This window comes from Danio rerio, chromosome 14 (genome assembly GCF_049306965.1).
Source record: "Danio rerio strain Tuebingen ecotype United States chromosome 14, GRCz12tu, whole genome shotgun sequence".
In the NCBI taxonomy this organism is placed as follows: Eukaryota; Metazoa; Chordata; class Actinopteri; order Cypriniformes; family Danionidae; genus Danio; species Danio rerio.
Window position 1 is genome coordinate 40,944,525 of NC_133189.1, and position 20,232 is coordinate 40,964,756.

At 36.2% G+C, this 20,232-nt stretch overlaps 1 protein-coding gene across 2 annotated transcripts; it reads right to left on the reverse strand.

Moving 5' to 3' along the window:
- Nucleotides 1–1,882: 1,882 nt before the first annotated feature.
- lrit3a (info leucine-rich repeat, immunoglobulin-like and transmembrane domains 3a) lies at nucleotides 1,883–19,148 on the reverse strand. 2 transcript variants are annotated; one of them, NM_001128694.1, is given in 4 exon segments: nucleotides 2,194–3,239; nucleotides 6,123–6,428; nucleotides 15,104–15,570; nucleotides 18,752–19,148. In NM_001128694.1, coding segments are annotated over 4 exon segments (1,911 nt in total). In that variant the 5' UTR covers nucleotides 18,868–19,148; the 3' UTR covers nucleotides 2,194–2,217.
- Between the last annotated feature and the right edge of the window lie 1,084 nt (nucleotides 19,149–20,232).

The window sequence follows — 20,232 nt, forward strand, 5'->3', positions numbered from 1 at the left end:
CCCTCTCTCTCTCCAACCTCGCTTTCTGTCTCAACACTGTCCTATCTAATGAAGGCGAATAGGCCAAAAATAAATCTTAAAAAAATAAAAATTCTCAAACATGAGTTTATGGGTCATAGTTGCATTTTTGTTGTCTTTTTATGTCAAAATTGCAAGATATAAATTCTGACTTTTTCCTTTCAGTTTAAAGTTTGTATCACAAAATGTTGATTTATAAACAAAATTCACAATTTTCTGAGAAAGAAAGAAATGGACAATCTAAACTCAGTTTTTTAAAGAATTTAAATACAAATTATGAAAAAAATATATGCATATTATAAACCTGCATTTGGGAAGGAAAGATTCAGAGGGAAAAATTGCAATACAGGTATGTAAATTAAAAATAGATATACATTTTTTGGTCCCACTTTATATTAAGTGGCCTTAACTACACCAAAAAATAAATACAATGTACTTTCTGTATTCATAGTGTATATTGCAGAACACATCTGGTGCTCTTGAGGTGGCATATAGGTAAGGTTAGGCAAAGGTTTGGTGGTATGGATAGGTTTAAAGCCGGGTAAAGGTGTAAGGGATGGCCAACTGTGTAATTAAAGATGTAATTACATGCATGTATTTAATTAATCATAAGTGCAATGTAAGGTCATGCATTTGCACAGTAAGTACATTGTGACAAAGGATTTATTTCAGAGTAAGTACATATTAGTTAAGGCCACTAAATATAAAGTGGGACCAACGTTTTTCTTGATAACTCCAATTGCATACATTTCTTTTTTATTGTTGTGAATTGATATATTACTATTTACATTTTAGACTAATTTTTTTCACAGACAAAGGATCCTATGTTGCATTTCTGACCTGAAGATAACAAAAGATAAATCTGAATAATAATTGCTTTATAGGTTCAAAGGTTTAGAGACAGGTTTGGCATGAAGTGGGAATATGTTCATTCCCATGCATAACACACACAAAATATAACACCGAAAACACACATGCTCTCACTAACAGTGCATAGAAATATAAAATTAAACACATGCTAAGATAGAGAGCTCGAAAGATAGAAATATACACAATTTGAGAACTGGAAAGAAACTTCAAACACCTGTTGCATTTAATGTATAGTTAATGAGAGCTTGTTGCAAAAATGTCATCAAATTGAACTAAAATGACCAAAATTACCTAAATGTCACAATTTGTACTTTGTTTTTTTACAATCATGAACCAGTGTTTTTGTATATGTATTCTGTTTTTTGACATTAAAAATATACTAAAATATTAAGAGCAAATATTAAGAGTCTTAATTTGCATCTCTGACTTGTAACAGAAACACTAAGGGCCCTATCAAATACCCCGTGCAATAAAGCACAATAATTGTGGGCTAATGGATGTTTTTAGTGGAGTGCGTACAACATCGTTTCCTTATCCACTAAAGTAAAGAAGTAAAGTTAATAGTAAGAGTAAAGAGTAAGACAAAGTAAAGCGGCCAAATGGAGGAGCCTTGTTTTTTATCCTCACGCTGCACATTGTCTGTTTAACTTTATTTCTCACTAGTGAACCATTCAGTTTTTCCACTTACAAATTCCACCATGTAAATAACAAATGCACCAGGGCATAACGCAACTGACTCTATAAGGGAATTGAGGATGAGACTCTGAATGGTTTAAAGCATGTTATGCTCAAAACACAAACAGAACTAGTTAAGAATAAGCACAACCCTGTTAAACCATGTGCTGTGTCACAGTTTTTTTTTTCCAACCTTAATATAGCAAATGTGGATTCGGACAGGTCCTTAACGCTTTTGTGCTATGCGCTTTAGACTTTGCACCTAGATTGTTAAAATAGAGCCCTAAATGTTAGACCTTTTACTAATGAGAAAAAAACATTTTAGGTAATAAAAATGTTTAATAACATTTATCACAACTCTAAATAATACTACTTCATCATACATTGGCATACACAAAAACCTTTTTCATTTTTGTACACTGCATTTCACCAAAAAAATAGAAAGAAATACAGAACTGTGTGAGATTGGGTGAAGAATATGGCTCTTAAAAAAATAAATGAATAAAAAGATAATACAATGTGGGCTCAAGATGAGTCTTTGTAAGGCAATGAGTTTGATTGCACACCAAGTGCTAATCTTTTATAACTAATTTTACCACAGCCTGACTAACACCAAGTGTGGAAAGATAACACACAAAGCCGATGGTCAATACATTAGCACAGATACTCAGATCTAGAGCTGTCACTTTTGTATGTCATCTGCGAGTCGATGCTCGAACGCGAACACAGTAACATCCTCTCCGACTCTTGAGTCTGTCTTCGTGCCCACAGATCATTGGCCTGCCCGTTTAGAGTCCTCTGCTTCATGGTGAGCGTCTCGAACTTCACGTAGGTGTCTTTGGAAAGGTCTTCATCTGGTCCGTTATTCCTGCTACTGTTTCCTTTGCAATAAAGACACAATATCTTGTAAAGCAACACCAAGATGAGCGGCACCGCGATAGCGCATGCAATCGCGCTAGCGATCATCAAGACTTTATTCTGGCCTTCTTCTCCACCAATTTCCAAAGTACTGAAATCCACACACTGCTCTTTCCCAGAACTCTTAGTAACCAAACACACAGTGTAGACCTGATTAGGCATCAAATACTCCAAAAGCAGCTTCCCTTGACCAACTTCTGTATCCACCGTCTCCTTATCGTCTTTGGCGTCATATGGGAAATAAACCACTGTTAGTGGCGTGTCGCTTGGCAAACCTTCGGCGCTCCACAATAAGACCGCCGTTTCAGTGGTTTCCTCTACTACCTCGATGTCTCTGATGTCCGACTTCTTTATTGAGCCCTTCCCGTTCTTGCTTTGCTGTACTTTAGCAGGTTTGTCTCCGGCAGGTGGGGACCTCTGGACTCCTCCGCCCGGGATCAGACTCTTTCTGGTTGTTAGCGGTGGCATTGTGGTCATGACGGGTCTGTTTGTGATTGTGATTGGACTTAAGGAGGTAAACAATGGCATTTTAGTGGGTGTGAAAGTAGTCGTGGGCTGGTCTTCGGGCTGCTTGGTGATGTTTATGGGTGGGGATGGTGTCGTGGGCTGAACCCCGTCCACAGACAGGGTGATGTAGGCCTCTGCGTTGCCCGCAACGTTCTTGGCTTTGCAACGATAGTCGCCTGCGTCTTTAAACACGATGCTGTGCAAGCTGAGGATGGACCAGCGTACGCCTTCGCCTGGAGATTCCTGTACAACTATACAGAGACATGAAATAAGGAGAAAATAAATAACAATAAAAGTGCTAAAAGTCAGTGTGATTTCAAAATGTATAATGTTTATTTTGCTAACGCACATTCTTATTTTTTCAGTGAGCAAGTTAATCCACACACACACACATTCACACAAAAAGATTGTTTTGGTAATAAAAACTAATCAATCCCTACTCCCTACTCTCATATGGTCACCCACTGAAGCTAAGCAGGGCTGCGCCTGGTCAATACCTGGATGGGAGACCACATGGGAAAGCTAGGTTGCTGATGGAAGTGGTGAGACCAGTGGAGGGCACTCAACCTGGTCTGTGTGGGTCATAACGCCCAAGTATATTGATGGGGACTCTATACTGCTCAGTGAACGCCGTCTTTTGGATGAGACGTTAAACCAAGGTCCTGACTCTCTGTGGTCATTAAAAATCCCAGGATGTCAAAAAAAAAAAAAAGAGTAGGGGTTAAACCCAGGCATCCTGGCCAAATTTGCCCACTGGCCTCTGTCTATCTTGGCCTCCTAACCATCATCATATCATAATTGGCTTCATCACTCTGTCTCCTCTTCACTAATCAGTTGGTGTGTGGCGTGCGGTCTGGCACAATATGGCTGCCGTCACATCATCCAGTTGAATGCTGCACACTGGTGGTGGATAAGGAGATCCCCCCGCCTCCAAAAAAAAATGTGTAAAGTGCTTTGAGTGTCCAGAAAAGCGCTATAAAAATGTGAGCAATTATTATGATTTGGTTTTACGTTTGGAGTGACTGTCCTTCTCTGGTGACATGAGCTTGAAAGCTTCAGTCACAACATTTTTAACCACACCGCTCTTACTATTAGTTTGCTACTAAGGAATGATACACAAAAAGAAAGCCCCGCCCCCTACTCAATATTTTTTTTTTTAATTGGAAATACTATAACACTAGGGATAAACCAATATTACAGTCTGTGTGAACTGGAAGTTGCTGCACAATTTAATTCCAGTATGATTATGTATTTCCAAATGAAAGGGAATATTATTGTGTAAGGGGCAGGGTTTAATTATTGCACTCCTCCGATCTTTTAATCACAATACAGTAACGGTTGAAAGGGTTCGGCTAAGCATATCTAGCCCAAGCTGTCAAACTGACACCATCAGTGAAGGTCTACCACTCCAGAGCAGATGGAAAACAAGTAATTAGATTTTGATTAAAGATTACCAAAGTAAACGTTTTTGCTTGTTTGTTTTTTCTTTAGTGGATTAACTTGCATTGATTCATTGATAACTTAAAAAATAGTTCACACAAACATAAAGAAAAGAAAAAAACAGAGAAATTTGTCATCAATTACCCACTCTTGACATGCTACAAAACAGAAACCAGTAACAATTGACTTTCTTAGTATTCGTCACTATGGTTTTCAGTGGTTACCAGTTTCCAACATCCTTCAAAATATCTTCTTTTGTGTTCATCAGAACAAAGAAGCACAAACTGGTATGAAACAATTGAAGGGTGAGTAAAAGTTGACAGATTCTTTGAATGAACAACCCCTTTAAGACAAACAATGTGCACTAGTAAAATAAATATTGCAAACAAATTGAATGCAAACTTTAATATTGATTACTGAATATTGCTGAACATTGTCACGATATATATATATATATATATATATATATATATATATATATATATATATATATATATATATATATATATATATATATATATACTGCAATATTTTGCATGCAGCAGATGAACACTTTAGAAGATTTTACTGTACCTGAACTGCAATTTGTAAATGATTTTGGGTAAGGAAAGATTAAATTTTCTATCATTGAAGTTGGAAAATAAAATAAATTCCCAGCTGTATTAGTTTATGTTTTGTTTTTGTCGTCAGGCTCAGAAAAAATCAAAATATCTATTGATATCAACTTTTAAATATAAAGAGATATCTGTAACAGACACATTTTGGGAGATGCACATGAACAATTCAATATCAACTATGAATACCACAAAAGTACTTTAAAGAAATACTTTAAAGAAATAAAATACTTTAAAGAAATAAAGAAAAAAAATGTGTTGTAAGTTTATTATTAAAGTAAAAATTTCAGAATGTATACATGTAAAAGGGAAAGTTCATCCCAAAATAAAAATGTAAGGTAAATTTTTTTCACTCTCAGATAATTCAATTTTAAGTGACTTTTTTCCTTCAGTACTGTCAAAACGAAATGTAATAATGTTGTAAATAGAGTTCAGTTTGACTGATCAAGCTTACAAGACCTAAATAAATGATGAGGAGCCACAGATATTAATTTTATTTGACCTGTAAGGGCTTGAATCTATTGACTTGCTTTTAATGTATCACCAAAGACAACAGTTTCAACCAAAAATGCTCTACTTGCAAAAAAAGCCACCTACTTTACATTTATTTTGGATGTATTAAGGAGGAGTGGTGGTTCATTCTGCTGTGGCAACCCCCCCCTGATGAATAAAGGGACTAAGTCAAAAGAAAATGAATAAATGAAGGAGGACTACCATTAACAGGAAATTACTGCTCCCCTTTTTTTTTACTATAATAAAAACTGCCCCTTTAACTGGTCCTAAACAACTACATGCTCAAACACAGATGTGAAAAAATTGTTTAGCATTTTAAAAACTACACTGAATTATGTAATTGAAGCATGAAATTATGTAGTTTTCCCTCTGACAACTGAAATCTGTGATTCAAATACACAAAAATGCCACATAAAACACTAACATACTTATTGATTTAATACATTTATATAGTGCATTTACTGTGTTTTGCCATTCACCTAAAAAGCTTTACAATCACATTAAGTGGGCTCTCCTCATCACCACCAGTGTGCGGCATCCACCTAAACCTTCTCTAATGGCCCATACCTGTGTTGTTGACCACAGATCCATCAGCTGTCGTCCACAGTAGGGTTGGCGTAGGGAAACCATTGGCGTCGCAGCGCATAAGCACATTACTTCCCAGCGGTGAAGTGATCTTTGTGGCTGAAGTCATGACTGTCGGCTTCACACACTGATCCAGTTCAGCTCGCTGGAACAGAACTCCAGATAAATGCTCTGGACCGCTGCATGTCAAGACCTGATCCATCAGCACCACCGGTATGCTGGCCATCTTCGACAGCTCGATCAGTTTGGAAATCCGGCAGTCACAGTACCAGGGATTATCCTGCAGGCCTGGAAACATCAACATATTTCATTAGAATATGTTTTTCAAAGCAGTATGTCAAATACAGAACAAATATAATTGTCCGGATTATTTTTTTCAGAGCAAAAAATTAAATAAAATAAATAAAATAACATCTATCATACATTTTGATCATGCTTTACAATGACTCCAAATAAAATGTAATTTATTTAAAATCTTTACCACTATCGTTTTAAACAGGCATTTTCATTCTTTTAGATCAGAGGTGCCCAAACTGGAGGTTTTGTTTCAAACCCAATAGGACACACCTGATCTAGCTAGTCAAGCTCTATCAAGAGTCCACAATTAGCTGATAATCAATAAAGCGTAATTGGCATGCTGTCCTGGGAGAGAGCCCTGAGCTCATAATATCCTCGAGCCCAGGGCTCCCTCCCGTTAGAAGGGCGAGAGGGGAGTTCGAGCTCAGGTGGGTCTCGAGAACTCCTCTGCTTGTGGCCGTGTGAGAAGTGTAAACTAAGGTTGTCTTGGGTGATAATTTGGTTTAGTCGATTGGCTATGGTGTATGTTTTAGGACAGAGGGAGGAAATCGGGAAACCCGGGGGAATCCCATGCGAACACGGGGAGAAAATGGAAACTCCGCACAGAAATGCCAACTGGCCTGATAGGAGGTTGGATCAGCCGTGTTCTTGCTGCGAGGCAACAGTGCTAGCCACTGGGCCACCGTTTTGCCCTATTGGAAAAAAGGGTGGAAGGTAGGGGTGGAAGGGGGGAAAACTTCAAGACGAAAATAACTGGGGTGAAAAACTCTGGTTATTTATAATGCTTTCGTAATCATCGAATCGGGCAGATTACAGAGCTAATGAGGTGCCAGCCGTGTTGATCATAAGCATGTGATCTTCTCAAAATTAGTTTATAGATAAACCACACTTCTAGGTATACTAGGTAGAATTTCCAATTAGGTATGTTGAAAGAAGTTGGAGCTAATCTATGCAGGACACTGGCCATCCAGGACTAAGTTTGGGCACCCCTGTTTTAGATGCTAACCCAAAATATGATCATGTGCAGAAGGCATGGGCCAGTATAAGTTTCTGATGGTATGATAACCTTGGGTAAAAATATCACGGTTTCACGATGTCATGGTATTACTACTCTCAGATAGGTTCTTTTTAAATGTCTGGGAAAAAAACAAGAACTGATATATGAAAAAACCCTGACATATACATTAGGAATGGTGGGCTGGGCGATTTGACCGATTTGATCGATTTCTTGTACATTTTAACTTGATTATGATTTATGAACGATTTATTTATTTATTTAATTTTTTTTTTTTTTTTTGAGCTCACAGTTCACTGGCAAGTTTTGTACATTAAATATGCCCTCAAATTACAAGTGAGAAGTTTTCGAATAAACGGTGCATTGCTTAATTTAAAAATAATTAAAAGAAACGTACTCACTATCTATTATCTATGATTAATTATTGAACATCAACGTTGAACAACTGAAATTAAAGCACACATTGCCTAAATGTAAATAATTTTCTGTGTTTTCATATTAAAAGTAGAAAATAAGCAGTATCTCTTCTAAATAAAATGACTCTTGTATAACTTGTAAATAATATTTTAACTGTGCATTTTTTGCTTTTTCTGTAAACAAATATTTTAATGTGAATAATAGTTTTAATGTAATGTAAATATGCCATTTCAAGGCATCTCTGGTGTGGCTTCCAATCATCGTCAGTGTAGTATAAAGTAAGACTCAAGAATAGGTTCATCAGATGTGGCTGAAAAAAGTCTGCAGAAATCAGTCTCTGCCTTTAACAGTGCGGTCATGTGACTCCACATGCGGAGGGAAAATAAATGAAAAAACCGTCCTTGAAAAATTGGGTCAATTATAGGTTTTGAATGTCGATTTCGATTATTTTGCAATTAATTGCCCTGTCCTTTTAGCGGTAAAAATTTTTTAGCGGTTTGAAAATCTTGACTTTTCCAAACCGATATAAACTTTGAAACTGGTTATCGCCCCATGTCTAACATGTAATCTATTTTATTTTTGCATAAACATTATACTTTATAATTTGATAAAACTGAATCATCCAAAATATTTGTTTATTTTTAATTTTTTTTATAAAATTAATCAAAAAAATTTCCACAGACTCTGTAGTAAAGTATGTATTAATTTATTTATTATTTACTTGCTTATAAGCACAATTGTATTATTTTTATTTATTTATTTATTTTATTTTATTCAATTTGTATGTGTTTGCTTAAAGTTGTATTATCTTTAATCATCTATTTAATCAAATTGTCATTTTTTTAAACAAATAATAGTAGATTATTTGTAGATACAAATAAAACACTTTTAAATCAATCTTATATAATTATTACAGTTATATTATCTTAATTTAATATTTATTAATTAATTTATTTATTTTTCAATTTTTTGCTTAATTTATTCTTATTTATTGCTTCTTCAAAACTATTTTAATAAAATGTTGCTATTTATTTAGTTATTTTGTAATAATAATAATAATAATAATAATAATAATAATAATAAAGTTTTTTTTTCCTCAAATAAAATAATAGACCCTAAAACCCCATATTTGGCCCCATTAATCAGTAAAAATGCTTTAATCATTTAAAATATATTACAAATTAGTATGATCATGCATTCTTTTCTATATTTTAATAATTATTTCAGTTTTTACATAAATACGTTACACCAAATGATTATTAATATGTTTTCCATGTATAGTGTAAAAAATCTATTTTGTTCATTTAATTCGATGTGGACACCAAAACTGAACACCTTGTCTTTGAGCCATTCATTTATCTACTGTGAGGTCAACAAACATTCAAATCCATACCTTTAATCCTTTCCTACCAAACTTAAAGAAAACACAATCACATGTTTGATTCCCTGGAAATGCATAAACGAATAACCTGCAAACCTTCGATGTAATACAAGTCACTTTAAATAAAAGATCTGCCAGATTCATTAATGTTTTACTCAATGAACGGCTTAAACTGAAACAAAGACCCCAGGATTTTATATTCCGCTCTACATTGTAAACCAGTTTACTCCCATCAAATCAGTGAGTTGTAAATCTTGACATAAATCCTAAAGCCAGGATGTCTTGTCTGTATTGCATGCAACGGTGTTGGACATTAACACCACAGTCCAGCCATAATTCTGTCTACGGCAGGATGAAGATCGGTTGACTGTAAACTAGGAATTAAACGCTCCACTGATGCAACTCAACAGCTGGATGGAAGCAACTGTTAATATCCTGATGACACTGGCTCAGATTCTGCATTTGGGCTCATCTTTACACTTGTAAAGCACCTGGTGAAAGTATAAAACACGCAGTTCAATTCCTGCAGTCTCATAAGCAGATGAGCTGTTGCACTAAATGAGATAAATCGATAGCAACAAATCAAAACAGTTAATAAATATACACACATATGCGCACACACTCAGTTACTCAGCTTCTCTGTACCCTTCTTTATAGTTGAAAGTGGAACTACTTAGCAAAATATGTTAGTATAACACGAAAAATATTCAATTATTCTGCTTCTCTGAATTGATTTTTGCAGAACTCTCAAATTTAGGTACAGTATTTAAGGCACGAATATTGTTAGTAGTTTTAATGAAATGACCTAAAATTAAAGGTAATCCCTTACTGTACTTTTTTGGTGTAGAAGTAATTTAATTAACTAATTACACCCAACTATGTGTGTGTATTTGTGTAATGGCCATAAACTTTATAGTAATTACTGTAATGGAGCAAAATTGGTGAAATACAGTCATTTCCTGTTATGAGCTGTCTTTATGAATGGAGCGGCAGTTGCAAGGAGGAAGTGTGGCGTGCACTCCGAGCAGACAATGCAGATGAATTCATGAAAGTTGGACAGTGTAAATGTTCTTTTAGGATGTGCAGTTGGGGATAACTGAGTGTGCTAACGCTGAGTAGCAGTTATCGTAGCTGCGTCCAGGAGTTAGCTTATGTCACTGTTTTGAGTCACTTAGCCAGCACAGTGGCGCAGTGGGTAGCACAATCGCCTCACAGCAAGAAGGTTTCTGGTATGAGCCCCTGCTGGGTCAGTTGGCGTTTCTGTGTGGAGTTTGCATTTTTTCACCGTGTTTGCGTAGGTTTCCCCCACAAGTCCAAAGACATGCGGTACAGGTGAATTGGGTATGCTAAATTGTCCTCAGTTTATGGGTGTGTATGGATGTTTCCCATTGGGAATCCATGGGTTGCAGCTGGAGGGGCATCCACTGTGTAAGACATATGCTGGATAAGTGCCGTGTGGATAAGTTCGCTGGATGTATCGTTGACGTATGGAATACTGTTCCCGGGTCCAAGCCACTACTCATTTGAATTGAGAAAATATTCATTTACGGCCTCATATTACACATTATTAAAGTGAATCTTATACCAAATCATAGTGTACATATATAAGTAATATTGCGGTTGTGATTTTCAAAAGTATTAAATCACTTTGTAAACGTTTATTATTACCATTTGATGAGTCTCACCATACAGTTTAATAGAGCGCTAGGACCCGGAAGCTACTTTGCATAGAGTCACACTTAACAAGCATATAAACTATTGATAAACAATGATAAACTATTTCCAAATAGAAATATTCATTGTGCAGTGTGTACAGGTTTGGTACAGATTTTTGTGACCAAGTTGTAGTCTATTGCAGTGGTTTATGAGAACATGTCTGATGTCCTTGTAATTCTAAATGCTTAAAAATCATACATAACAGTGTCTTTTGATATTTTACGACATGTTTTCTGTGTTAAAGTTATGGACAGTCCCTAAAAATACCAACATGCACGTATATGTGTGTGTATAAAGTATATACTGGACCAGCAGTTCATTCATTCATTTTCCTTCGGGTTTGTTCCTTTATTTATTAAGAGAATGATCTGCCAACTCCTCCAGTTAATGTTTTATGCAGTGGATTCCCTTCCAGCTGCAACCCAGTACTGGGAAACACAAATACATTCACCAACACTCTCACATTCACACACATACACTATGGCCAATTTAGTTTTATTCTATTCACCCATAGCGCATTTGTTTGGACTGTTGGGGAAACTAGAGCACCCACAAGGAAACCCACGCCAAGACTGGGAGAACATGCAAACTACACACAGAAATGCCAACTGGCCCAGCCGGGACTCAAACCAGCAACCTTCTTAATGTGAGGCGACAGTGCTAACCACTAAGCCACCGTGTCGCCCCTCTAGACCAACATAATACATTCAGCATGACAAATGACAAAGTACATTATGGATATTGAGTGTATGTTGGTTTGACATTTGAAATTGTGATGCTTTATGGGATCGAAGGAGTGAACTTTAGACACTGCGGTCCCATTAAATAATGCCAGTTGACGTTTTTTTTTAAAATTCAAGCGACTCATTCATAAAGTCAGCTGTTTTCCTAATTTTGATCTGCAGAAAGAACTGGTGTAAAATCCACTTTCACGGGATCAGTGTTGTAGTCTAAAACTGAATTTGAACGAGAAGACTTTATATTATATCAAGTCACCCTTTTAAATTGTATACATTCAAAAGATGCCCAAAAAATGTATGACATTATTAACTTTTTCTTGAGCAGGGATCTGGTAGCAGACACATGAATCATCCTCTTCCCAGATGAGTGCTTCAAAGAAACTTAAATCTCAGAGCCTCACTCACAGAAAGCCCCATTAGAAGATTAGCTTGTACTTAACTTGGGAGAGCCCGTGAAGACACAGGCTAGATTTAGATTTATTTAAAGATCACGCTTGGACTTACTATAAAAAGAAGAGCGGGATATTCTTGACTATTTCACATGCATCTATCCAGGATCTTTGCATGTAAGGCTTAAGAATAACCAATCCTTCTGAAAAATCAAGTCAACTTTAGCCTAAAAGTACTTACTACAAAAATAAAATACTTTAGAACTTTTTTCCATAAACAGCTGGATATTTATAGGTATAGTTCTCTATAGTTTCAAACATTTATGCATTTCATATGGAATTTAGGCAAAATTCTGAAAAAAAGGTGATGTTATGGAAATCAATGGCTACCTTATGTTCTGTTGAGTTCAACTGAAGAAACTCAAATGTGTCAAATTTGATGATGCCACAATTCATTTAACTGCATATTCTAGTTACACAAGGGTACTTGTAAAATTGAGATTATGGACATGTAAAACAGATTAAATTTAGATGCAATATTGAATAATAGTTTGAATTATAATCAAGTACTTAACATGTAGTATGTTAGTCAACTCATCAAATTAAGGATATTTTTAAAGAATTAGTACACCCCCAACCCTCAAAAAAAGTATTAATTACTCATGTCCATGTTGTTCTAAAAACCTGAGACCTTTATTCATCTTCTGAACACAAGCTCAAGAATTATTAGATGAAATCTGAGAGCTCTCCTACTCTCCATAAATAACAAGGATCATGTGATTAGCGGTCCAGAAAAGGAACTAAAAACAATGGATGTGACTTCAGTGGTTCAACTGTAATCAGACAAAGTTCTAAGAATACTTTTGTTATAAGTTTTGTTTGTAAATGTATTTCACATCAGGTCTGAGTGCGCATTTAATAAAAGCAATTAAATACTCTAATGTACTCTAATGTAAATGCGAAACCAAATGTGGAAGAAAAAACACTGGTTGTTTTTCAAGTTTTTTAGAGCACAAAAGTGTTCTTGGAGCTGTGTGTGGTTACAGTTGAACCTCTGACAACATATGCAATGTTTTGCCAATGCTTTTAGTTTCTTTTCTGGACTTTTATCGACACAAAAGTTGCTGTATTTAAAAAGTCAGAGAGCTTTAAGATTTTATGTAATATATCTTAATTTGTGTTTAGTAATCCTGTTAGGAATGTTTTGACAGTGTTTTGGCTCATTTTTCTAGACTTTGAACATCTCGGTATCGTTGCTGTCTATGGAGGGTCAGAGAGCTCTCAGATTTCATTTAAAATATCTTCTGAAGATGTACAAAGGTCTCAGGGTGTAGGAATGACTTAAGGGTAATTAATTAAAAAATTGTCATTGTGGTCAAACTTTATTTTGATGATCCGTTTGTTGAATTTTGGTTACATCACAACTAATTCTCATTAGATTATAAGTAGGCTGTTGGGTCGGGGTTAGGTTTAGTGTAAGTTGACATGTACTTGCAAAGTTTCTTATAGTCAGTTAAATGTCTGATGAAGGAGCAGAATCAACAGATATTAAGCAGACAGTCTACTAATACTCAAATGGGTCAACTAATAAAGTGTCACCTAATTTTTGGGTCAACTAATCTTTACAATTAAAATATAGTGAGTTTTTTGTTGGAACAGTTTTTGCCAACAAATTAAGTTAATGTAATTCAACATCTTAAAAGACTTCTTGCAATGTCACAATTTACTATTAAAAGCATATCTAAATGTATTTGGGGTTGTGAGCCAATGGTTAAGGAGTTTGACTTGTAATCAGGAATTGCAGGAATTAAAGATGGGGGGAGTGAATGAAACTAACCACACCCTCTCTCCATCTTTGATACTCAGCAGAAGTGCATTTGAGCCAGACAAAAATGAAGGGCCAAGCCAGGGGTGTCCAAACTCAGTCCTGGTGGGGCGGTGTCTTGCCCTGAGTTTAGCTCCAACTTGCTTCAACACAACTGCCAAAAGGTTTCTAGTATATCTACAGTAGTAAGAGCCTGATAAGCTGGTTCAGGTGTGTTTGATTAGGGTTGGAGCTAAACTCTCCAGGACACGAGGGCTACGTCCGAAACCGCATACTTCCATACTATTTAGTACTGCTAAAATCAGTATGCAAGTCGAGTAGTATGTCCCAATTCATAGAATTAGAAAAATCAGTATGCAAGAAGTACTGTTGAGATTCTGGAGTGCGCATCCCATGCACGCTGCGCTATCCCATGATGCCCCGCGAGAGAATTCATGAATGGGAGTGAAGTGACGCAAATGATGCAGGTAGGTCGCATGACCATGAAAAAATGGCAGATATAGTAAATCCGAAATTCATTCATACTTTTCACATTCATACTGTATAGAACGTACTTTTCTAACGGCCGAGTAGTACGTTTACATTCAAATGCAGTACCTACTGAGTAGTAGGCGGTTTCGGACGCAGCCTGGCTCTTCAGGACCGAGTTAGGACATCCCTGGCCTAAGCCCTAATTGCTCCCTGGGCCCTAGAAGCAATGCTCCAGATGAATGCTAACTGTCTCTGTGTGTGTGAGTGTGTTCTCACTTCTAACTTGTGCGTGCACCAATTTTAAGTATGGGTAACCATACTTGACAATCCTCATTTAACTTCACTCTAATTCACCCTTGTCAATTTACTCACCCAATGGCCATCCAATGTTACTTTTTTAGCTGAACATTGAAGATTCAAGCCGAAACTGTTGTCCTAGATGACTCATTATATGAAATAGTACTTCTACTGCATTTACATTTAGTTATTTTGCAGACACTTTTGTCCAAAGCGACTTACAATTGAGGAGACATAGGAATAACCAATAACTACTACCACTTTAAGAGTAAAAAACGTTTAAAAAGAAAATCAATACTCATGGCTCTTGACAAGATGTCAACCCAAATTCTTCTTTTACATAGATACTATTCTAATGCATAACCTTGGATGGCCTGAACTAAAAGAAAATCTTCAATCATCATTGTTTACCCACCAAGAACAGTCTTCTGTGAAGTGTTGGCACTGGGCTGGATGCCTGAAAACGGAGGCCAGATGTCCACCAGGTCTGACGGGAGAGTAGTTAATTTGTTGCTAGAAATATCTAAGTAGGTGATGTTAATCAGGTAGGGTGCTGCCTCCACAGGAACACTAGTCAAGCGATTGTTATGTAGGTCCAAAGTCTTCAGACTGGGCATTTCTTTTAGGGACTCCCAGGGGAAAGTAGCAATCATGTTCCCATCCAGCCGGAGCTCATGGAGAACTTTCAGATTGTAGAAACTGCCCGGATCCACAGAGGTGATTGAGTTGTAGGTTATCCACAGGTAGCGTAGCTCGGACAGGTAGTAGAAGGCCTCGGTGGGCACTCGACGCACTGCTGTCTTCTCCACCCGCAGCTTCACTGTGTCCAACGGAACGTTGACGGGGATGTCAGACATGTCAGGGTCATTGCATAAAACAGACCTGCAGCAGATTTTCAGAGTTAACCATTTTAAATTATTATTGTTATTATTATTAATATCTTATTGCATTTTAACTTTACACTCAAGTAAAACCCATTGTAAGAATTTTTAAGCTAGTACAACAAAAAAAAAAAAAATCCTTCTTTCGTTTCGCTTTTTCTAGTTCACTCAACTTTTGAAAACATCACATCAGCTACACTGACCTAAAATTATTTGTCAGTAATACAAAAAGCATTTAGTTGGGTTAACATAAGATTATTAGTTTTCTGGAGAGGTGAACTACTCTGTAGCAAAACTTTTTAAGTTGTGCCAACTAAACATTTCTTGTCTGCAGCACTGGAATGCCTCATAACCTTATTTTCTTTCATTTTTTCTGGTGTGTTCAACATATTTTTTCACCATTAATTGATAGGATAGTAGAGAGTATAGACCGGAAAGCAAGTGGAGAGGAGAGATAGGAAGGACCAGCATAGCGTTGAGGCGGGAATCAAACTCTGGTCGCCATGAACACCGGAATACCATGTGTCAATGCACTAACAACTACACCATTGGAAGTTGAGTGAACAAAAAAACTCTGGTGGAAATCGGTACAAAGAAATAATACATTATCAGAACAAACAAACATAGTTCAATTGGAAAAAAACGGGAAGTCATGCTTTACATGTGAAGCTATACAAGGCATTTTCCCTGTTTGTCCTGCCATATTTTGATCCTTGTCTTTATTACCGTTGTTGTTGTTTTACCTCCTGTCCTGCTTCTAATTCTGTGTCTAATAAATGTTTGTTTAACGTTTTATTATTTTTTAATTTATTTTTTTATTTAACTATGTTTGTTTGTTACTTGTTCACTCAACTTTAGTTGAGTACATAACGGCCCCAATGGTGTAATGATTGATGTGTCGACACATGGCACTCCAGTGTTCACGGTGACCCAAGTTCGATCCCTGCCACGAGGTCCTATGCTGATCTTTCCTCTCTCCCCACTCTTTCCTCTCTACTCTCTACTGTCCTTTCGAATAAAGATGAAAAAAATGTTGAATACACAAGAAAGAAAATTAGGATTATAAGTTGTTTTTTTTGGTTTATTCAACTTCAGGCATTCCAGTGCAGCAGACGAGAAATGTTTAGTTGGCACAACTTAAAAAGTTTTGTTAGAGAGTAGTTCACCTCTCAAGAAAATGAATAATCTTATGTTAACCCAACTAAATGTTTTTTGTATTACTGACAAATAATTTTAGGTCAGTGCAGCTGATGTTTTCAAAAGTTAAGTGAACAAGAAAAAGTGAAAGGTAATAAGGATGATGTTTTTTGTTGTTGTACTGACTTATAAATGTTTACAGTGCAGAAGTAAAAACAGTAAAGAAACAAAAAAACAAGTTAAAATCTCAGTATTTTACATCAACATTTATAACCTCTCTTGTTATTTTAAATAATTTTGAGTGCCAGTTTGAGTGCACTCAAAAAAATTTAATTATTGATGTAAATCCATTTAATTACGACACACATTTCTACTCATTTGAATTGTGTTATTTCAAAAGGAATCCAAGAGCTACACTGTAAAACATGCAGGGTTCCATCCAATTCCTTCACTTTGCCCCAACACAAATCTATTAAGTTTGAATTGATTGAGCATAAAAAATTGAGTTGTCCCCCCAAAAAACTCAAGAATTGTGTTGTTTCAACTCATTTTCAATAAGTAGTTTGAACAAACAGCAAAAGTAATTTTTACAGTGTAGTTACACAAGCACAATTCCTTCATTTTGTCTCAACATAAAATGATTAAGTTATCTTATTTTATTAATATTATTACTATTTTCTTTAACAAACTTAAGTGGATTGAAAATAAAATTAATAAAGTATTCAAAAAAAACAACAACACTCCAATTGTATTGTTTTAGCTCTTTTTAAACAAGTAGTTTGAACAAGTACTTTTGGTTGTCTATGTGAGGAATGTCTGCCTCTGAAACAACACTGAGTAAAAGGAAGGGAGTTGTTTGTTTTTTACATGTATAATTTACGCTTGCACTACAATTCAATTACTAAATGATTAAAAATGGCTTCCTAGCGTGTATGTTCACACTCTAGGGCTAAGCTCTAAAGATAAACACAAGCTAATACCCCACGTGATAGTTTTAAATCTATTTTTTATTACAGTGGATGACTTCTACCCTAATTCATTTATTTTCAAGTACGTATTATTTAAAATGTTGTTGTTATTATAAAGAGAATATAAAACTATTAATGTAACACTTCATGTAAAGTAGTCCGCAGGAAAAAAGGAAAACTCCACAATAAGGTTTCCTTACTTAACTACATTAGTTTCTACAAAAATAATTCTAGAGCTACAGTAGTTTTGTTCGCAGTAATAATACTGTGCACTTTATTTAAAGGTCAAGAATCTGAGAATTAGTTAATGCACCGTAAACTAACATGGAATTCAGCATTTGTATTACCTAACATTACCAGATATTATCAAAATTAATCATGCATTAAATGCTAAATGCTCTAAATATCTTTCATTTGATCATTTAATTTCGTTTTAAAATGCCGTCACATTCTATTTAAATATAAGTGCACAGAAATGCAATAATTAAAGTTAACAAATAAAACACAACTGTAAAGAGTGAATGGAAATAAATAGATTTATCTGCACAAGGCTATTAGGCAAGAACATGTTTATATAAGCCTTATGCTCAAAATTATATAACTTAAGTGTCAAGAACCATGCAAAATTAAAACCTCTAGCTAACTATATGAAATGTAGTCTACCCATTCTTAACTTTGAACAACATCTAGTCTAGTTATTTTGTTTAATATTTATGGGGGAAATATTATTTTAATGTATTGTATCTATATACGGGCAATATCTGTAGCTACAAAGTTTTCAAATATTGTTTAGCTCTTGTATTTCTTCTTTATGTCCATCTAATAGCTTGTCTACTATTTTATTCCTGAATTTATGCATTCATTCATTGATTTTCTTTTCGGCTTAGTCCCTTTATTAATCAGGGGTCGCCACAGCGGAATGAACCACCACCATGATTTACACAATGAATGTAAATGAAATTAAGAGTTGAAGTTTTATTAAATTATTATTATTAACATTTGTAGTTTTATTGCCATTTTGTTCGTATTTATTAAAATTTTATTACATGCTGTTGTGTAGTAGTGCGTTTACTGTACCTGCTGCCAGTGCCGTCGCTGCGGCCGTGGTAGACACATGTGCACTGGGAAGGGCAGAAAGGTTGTGCCACACTCCAGCAGCCCAGCAGAACCTGCGCCACCAGCAGACGATACATCCTTCAGTCAGCCGAAGCACAGCCACGGATCCTCGCACTCACACACATCAGACCCCACTCGAACATCAGTGGACAAAAAACCCTTTATCAGTCCTGGACGAGAACGAAAAAACGCAAGAAAAGCCCGTACCGGCAGGCATCACCTTTAGCATGCTAACAGGTGAGAGGAGAGGGACGCAGGAAGCTGAGCAGCGCGGGGACCGGGAGGGGCAACCGAGATTAGAAAGAGGATTTCTCAAGGCTGAGTAGGTCACTAAAGTTGAACAGGGTGGGATGGGAAGTGTGTATGAGTTTATTTGTGTATGTGTGTGTGTGAGAGAGTTGGAGGAGGAGGAGGATAAGCTCTGCAGGCACACGCTAATCGGCTAATGACAAGAAGAAGTTTCTCTCGGCATCATCACGTGACCGCTGTTAGACACTTTTCCATCATGCGCGGAACTGATTTTTATGACAAGCCGTTTATGGAAATCTGAATCCGATTAATATAGAAATATGTGAATAAATGTTTTAATGTGCAATAAATGTAATTATTATTATTATTTTATTATTATTATTATTATTATTATTATTATTATTATTATTATTATTATTATTATTATTATTATTATAAGGGTTAAACAATGAAACTAAACGCCTGGTTTTAGACCACAATAAATAAGATGTAGCACCCAATACAGCATCAGTTCGTCTTTGGAATGAGTCCTGCACAGTTTCCAGAGGGATTTGAGACATTTTGTCTTGCAGAATATTGGCCTGTCCATGAAGAAAAACGTTTCTCTGACTCATTCATTTACACCCCAAAGTGGCTCAAACATATTTATATCTGGTGACTGTGCAGGCCTTGGGAGATGTTCAACATCACTTTCATGTTTTTCAAACCACTCCATCACCAGTCTTGCTTTGTGTATTGGTGCACTATTATCATCTTGCATGACACCACCTTCCAGATACAATGTTTGAACCATTGGGTGCACATAATCCTCCAGAATTGTTCGGTTTAGCCTTTGGTAGTGACATGCCCATCTAGCACAAGTTTTGGGCGTAGGAAATGCAATGATAAATGCAGCCCAAACCATCACTGATTCATGCCTTACTCTGGGCATGCAGCAGTCTTGGTGCTATGCTTTTTTGGGGGTTCTCCACACCGTAACTCCCCTGGATGTGGGAAAGACAGTGAAGAGTCATCAGAGAACAATACATGTTTCAGATTGTCCACAGCCCAAGATTTTCACTGCTGGCACCATTATCAACATTTACCCTTGGCACAAGTGACCAAAGGTTTAGCTATAACTGGGCTGGGCTGCTGTGGTTTTGTGTTTTTTGGATGCAATCTGTGTTAGCACCAGGACATCCCTTTCAGACAGC